At 34.2% G+C, this 6,043-nt stretch overlaps 1 protein-coding gene across 1 annotated transcript; it reads right to left on the bottom strand.

The window, feature by feature from the left end:
* Positions 1-2,952: 2,952 nt before the first annotated feature.
* Positions 2,953-5,661, bottom strand: LOC18035266 (actin-related protein 2/3 complex subunit 5A). Its single transcript, XM_006422885.2, has 4 exons — positions 5,473-5,661; positions 5,313-5,385; positions 5,113-5,213; positions 2,953-3,318 (listed from the first exon to the last, which is right to left on the bottom strand). Exons 1-4 carry the CDS (start codon positions 5,568-5,570, stop codon positions 3,183-3,185), a joined length of 408 nt encoding a protein of 135 aa, XP_006422948.1. The 5' UTR covers positions 5,571-5,661; the 3' UTR covers positions 2,953-3,182.
* Between the last annotated feature and the right edge of the window lie 382 nt (positions 5,662-6,043).

Raw genomic sequence — 6,043 nt, 5'->3', positions numbered from 1 at the left:
ATTCCATAAACGCCGTGAGTTTATGTGCGACAAGCAGTGGGACAGGTGCCTATCGCACATAAATGCAGTGCGTTTATGTGCGACAGGCACCTGTCCCACTTGCCTGTCTCACTAAATTTCATATATGTTTCGAAAGCCATAACTTGAGCTATATATGTTCGTTTTAGGCGTATAATATACCGTTTCGAAGCTTACGACGAGACAAATCAAATCCAAAATCATGTACTCCATAAAATCCGTGGGTTTATGCGCGACAAGCAATGGAACAGGTGCCATGGCTTTGTAAATTTGAAAAAGTGGCATGGCTTTGTAAATTTGATGAAAGTGATGAGGGTAATGTAGTCCAAACATAAGGTGTTTGGCTAGTTATGATAGAAAAAATTTTGGGGGGTTAAAGTTGAAAAACGTAAAAGTTTTATGGCTAATTTTGTAAATTTCCCAAAAAAAAAAAAGTAAATGAGATATAGAAAAGTTGTGTAATGTTTTGATTGGATTAGTTGTTTAATGATGGTGAATGATGATGATCCTTGGAGTTGAAGTAAAAGGGTTACCTTTTGTGTCAAACTCACCAAAAGCAGAAGCTGACCAAGGACAGTTATGATTATGCATTAGAAAATTGTAGTTTCAACACCATTTTAATGTGGTAAAAAAAGATTCACGAAGTGAAAGTGAGGTGGTTTTTTTTTTCTTGGCAATTTTTAATTTTTTTTCTTTTTCAAGATAATAATAATAATTTTTATTAATCTATCTTTATTTTTTTATTATAATAGAAATTTATAATTATCATTTTTCGAGGGAACAATTTAAGATTTACCCTATATAATAATAATAATAATAATGTGAACAGGATGCAGGTGAAAATTTGGAAACTTTGCATGTGTCATTTTCTTCGTTTTCAAAGTATTTGGTGGATCCTCCGTTGAAAGAGTGGCAAGTGGCAAATGACAATGCGGGGGCATATTAATTCCACGCCATATGATTAGAGCATTAATAATACTGCATTAATGCTTCTACAAGCATTAACCCACTGAATGCCGTTAATTAACTGCAATTTTTTTTTTCAGCTGGACACTAGAACTATTGACACTTTTTTTTTTAATTCTGTTATATACATATTGTTATTGATATTATATCAGATATTACAATTATAATATTTACAATCGTACTAAACAACTGAGACCACCGCCATATATTAACCCACTGAAGCACTTGCCCTGATACTTTAAATCATCTCTAATATTCGAGGGGTGCCTACTCCACTCACATTTCGTAAAGTAGAGATTGTCTCAATTTAATTAGTTAATAATTGAGAGAGTACTGAAACTAACTTCCATAATGTTCTTATGGAGGCTCGAACCCTTGTACTCGACATTGTAAGTACAAGACTTCTTCCATTGAACACTCTTCTTTTACCACACTTGAAAATGAATTAATTCTAATTCTGATGAGAGATTCATATTTTCTAATTTGTGGGAAGAGCTCTCGGGTTCAATCCCCACTAAACACGTCATTTAAAAGAAATAAAAAGTTTTAACTGTGACTAAACTCTGAATTCAGATTAATTGGGGTCTAATGCAGTTGCCGAACACCGGATGACTTACACATGAAAAGAGATTCATATTTTCTTGTTAATATTCGTTAAGTACGAGGTAAATTTAACACGTATTAGGCATGCATCATAATTGAACCACGGGTGAAAAAAAAGCTGAGCTAAAGATGCCGGCAGTACATGGGAATGTTAGGTAGTCCTACGGTAATGAAAGGGAGGAGAAATAATAAAAGGTGAAAAGGCTTGTTGCGAGGACAATAATTGAAGGGATGGAGGGAGGGGACCTGCGCTTCAAAATGTGAGGAGAATATTGTTTGCAGAAAGTCTAGATGCCACCCACTCCCCCCATTTAAGGGCCCTTTTACAACTGGTACTTGCGGACCTTTATTATTTTCAGAAAGTCAGAGTTAAAAATATCTAGGATGCATATGCAAGACAATTGCACGTGTCCCTTCGCCTAAATTGTAATAACATACAGAATTCGACAAACCATAATACTTGTCCTCGGATCTACTGAGCATATTTTTACCAAAAACGATGAGTGTGTATTAATTTTGAATGATAATGTAAATCATTGCAGGGCTAGCGCTTGTAATTCTCCCTTCGTCTGAGCTTAAATTTTAAGCCAATTCTTGACAAATCAGGAATGATAAAGCAAATAAAGATAACTTCAAGATGACGTTTCTGGGTCCAAGTTTCCTGTCTCTCTCTCTCTCTCTTCTCGAACGAATTAAATACTCTCTGCTGCATAGCTTGATTGATGATGACATTTTATACACCCAGAATTCAAGATTCGGGTCCGTCCTTGAGACTAATATAAGATTCTTTTCTACTTTGATCTTCTTTATCAAGCAAGCTGGCAAAATCTTTATCTCAATTTTTATAATATCTTCTACTTTTATAAACATTCAATCTGGTCATCTAAGATTTTATATTATATCATAACCTCCCTAAGAAACAACTATTGAGTATTGATATTTATTTATAAATTATAACATATAAAAATTTGTCAGCATATAATATCTATTCTATGTTCACATTTGAAGGTTGGAGGAGACAAATGCATCCCCGGAAAGGTTTAGCTTTGAATTTTTGAGCATGCGTTGGTTCAACTAATAACTAATACCTCAATGTGACAAATACCAGCTCTCAAGATGCTTCTTCCTAGCTTTCAATTCAACCCAAGATTCCAATGTTACGTCTTAAAATCAGAGGCTATATTATATTCATTGCCCAAACAATCAACAATCAAGAGAGTGAAGTCTGAATTTCCTCATTAAAGGAAAAACATACAAGAAGCGAAGCAGCTTCACAAGAGGTAATGGGCCAAAAGGAAATCAAATAAAAAGTAAAAATAAAAACAAGCAGCTTGCAGCAAGAGGATTTGAGGATGCTCAAGGAAATAAGAGACCAAAGAAGTTGATATCAAATGAGCAAGTGTTTTGAACCAAAATTAGAAAACTTCTGCACATAGTGTATTTGAAAATCCGCAATTACAATGATGTGTTTGAAAACTTGCAATTACAATGATGAACCCTAACCTAAACAGCATTCCTTCATACATGTGTGAATAAAAACATTGACAGATGATTCCTTGAACATACATATATTCAGAAGTAAGGAGTACTGAAGATTAAACTGTATTCACCGTGTCTGCAAGGCAGCGCAGTATGCATCCCAAACCAGCCTTCTCTGTCAGCTTTTCATGTATCCGCAGGCACTGGTCACAGGTGGGGCGATCACCTGTAGATAAACCCCTATAGAGGTACCTGTAAATCATGATAAATAGGTTAAATTTTCAGAAAAGGTCATGAAACCTGAAAAATGGTGGAAAGAATCACCCCTAAAGTTTATATATAAAATAAAGGGCATATTTAAGTCAACACCAGAATCTAGCAAAGTATCAAATCACTCTCCTTGAAAAACCATAACTAACAAGAATTTTTTTTTTTTTAAATACCCATTACAAATGCTAAAGAGCAAGCAAGAAATATCTCATTCCAGTGGCAATCCCAATGGTCCACAATGACTGTTTTCTCCAACATACAAGTGGGTCACCAATACTTAATGTCCCAAGGATAATAAGTTTACCTCATTGGAGATGCCCAACCAACTATAAATTAGTGATTAACAGGTCCCAATTCAGCCATTTCCTTGGGTGGTCTTGGTTTTTTGGTATGGTACTCTGAAGATTCACCTATGTCAATTGAATAGTGCTTCGTTTCTCCCGTCTCTTTCCAGTTGTAATGTAAACTATATACTAATTGTTACCAACTCAAAACGGGTGACTTCCTACTCTGCTGTTTCAAGGCAGTGTAGCCACATCTCTTCAATCCTGGTACAAAACTGAGAGTCCAATCACTAAAATTCTTAACATTCCTCTGCTATAAAAATATTTTCAGACCTTTGTAATTTCCCCTTTAATGATATCCCAACATTTTTAAAATAATACCATAGAAAACCTTGAGGACACATTTGTCCTTGTTCTAGCCATGTTCAGCCTGTTTTACTCATCCTCTTCAAATATTCTTTCCAGCTAGCTGCCTTGATTTAGTTTTAATTATTCCTAATCCAGGCCTAAATTTTTGCTGGTCAACTATATGAAATAAGATTATTGAAATTTTTTAATTAATCCATCATACAGTGTAGAAGTACTCCCAAACTCCAGCTCATTCTCCCTTTAGTTAATTACATATAAATTTTGAATTACTAGTCCCTTCTTTTTCCAGAAAAACTTTAGCCTTCTCCCTCCTTTTTCCATGCAACTTTACCCCTTCTGCCTCCAAATCTCAGAAGATTAATTCCTCGAGTGGATAACTAAGCATTGATCTATTCTTTTCTATTTGTTTTGTCATCCCCAAACTCTAACTCAAATCCTCTCATGTAACCAAAATCTGCCTTATGTTTAAAAACCTCCCTCCCTTTCAAGGAAAACATAAACCTTTCAATTATGCAACAAACAGCTCCTGATTGAAGTTAGACAATGTGAACCTAGTTCCGTGAAAAACAGTAACTTTTAAATTTACACATATTACAAAGTACCAAAATCCCTATTCTGCCACAAGGTCTTTCTGAACTGCATCTAACTATATTAAACACCAACCTCCACAACCTTTAGCATTGCAATCGCAAACACCAGAAAACACTAGATGACATTGTAGCCCCAAATTTCGATTGGTACACAACTTTTTTCTACTGAAATAGTAATAACATTCAACATGGTCACTATAGACTTGATCAACTGTCACATAGCAAAACGATTACTACAACTGACCAGCACATAGAATTGGTAAATTTCAAGGTAAGACGCCTCTTTGGGCAAAACAAATATAATGCCATATACTCTGCAACAGAACATATCAACAAAAGCATCAAATGAAAGCTAAAATTTGTCAATTGTCAAGTCAAGCTACAGTTAGTGCATGAAAGAAAGAATTATTAAAAGAACTACCTACAAAAACATAAATGGGGTTAAGGAAACTACAAAGAAGACAAAATTAGATAGAAAATTGACTCTAGAATCATAATTTGGTGAACTAAATTAGATAATCAAATGGACATACTTCATGAGGATATCATAGTACTCAGGATCCAAAGAAGAGAACATGAAATCCACATCTTTTATAGCCATGAGTGCTCTGTGAACAACTATCCAATTTGCTGACTGCAAAACCACCCCCACAGTTCACTTGATTAATTACAATAATCATCCCACCAAAAAGAAATCATTAAAAAAAAATGAAGATAACAGTAAAGATAGAACCTTGCATCGCTCATCTTGAGTTTTAGGAGGAGCGCCTTCAAGGGCTGTTTTAAGAGCTTCTATTGGCTTACCCCTGATATCAAAATTCAAGAATTATAGTAAAAGTTAGGGTTTTTTAAAATTAAAATTCGAAAAAATAGAGAGGCTGAAAAAATGTTACTGTTTTAGTAGGCTTTCGATCTTGCGAGATTTGTGTTCGATTCTTATGATAATTGCCTCTGCATTGTCTGCTTCAACGAATCCCTCTGCTCCCGCCATTCCTTTTCTCTGTTTTTGAAACACGGTTACAGGTTAACAGAACTCCAGTACTTTTTCTGCAGAACGTCGAAAATATTTTCCCGAGAAAATGTTCAAACGTTTTAGAATTATCAAATTTGGTTGTAAAATTTACAAATATAACAAATTAGTCCATAATGCATTAATGCTGCGTTTACTTGTTAGTAACCGGAATGAGCTGGCATCCAAACAAATTGTAATAGAAATGAGCTGGAATGTAAATGAGAAATAAGAATAAATAAGTTGTTTACTTGAGCTGCAGCAATCGGAATGAGAATTGACTGAAATCTCATTGATATGTTTATTTTATCTTGGAATTAGAATTGAAATAAGTTAAATTATTACAAGTTACTAAAATATCCTTAGTTAATTATAATAATAACTATCATCATCATCATTATTTGTGATTTTTATTATTATAAAAATGATTGTTAATAATAATATTATTATTAAAA

This window comes from Citrus clementina, unplaced genomic scaffold, assembly GCF_000493195.1.
Source record: "Citrus clementina cultivar Clemenules unplaced genomic scaffold, Citrus_clementina_v1.0 scaffold_8, whole genome shotgun sequence".
NCBI lineage: Eukaryota > Viridiplantae > Streptophyta > Magnoliopsida > Sapindales > Rutaceae > Citrus > Citrus x clementina.
The sequence above is the reverse complement of the archived record's forward strand: the minus strand, read 5'-3'. Positions and strand labels throughout refer to the sequence as shown.

Coding starts and splice junctions, on each gene's coding strand:
- LOC18035266 (XM_006422885.2), bottom strand. CDS start 5,570: ATGGCGGGAGCAGAGGGATTCGTTGAAGCAGACAATGCAGAGGCAATT. Junction 5,386..5,472: donor ATCGAAAGCCTACTAAAACA/GTAACATTTTTT, acceptor TTTTGATATCAG/GGGTAAGCCAATAGAAGCTC. Junction 5,214..5,312: donor CTCAAGATGAGCGATGCAAG/GTTCTATCTTTA, acceptor GTGGTTTTGCAG/TCAGCAAATTGGATAGTTGT.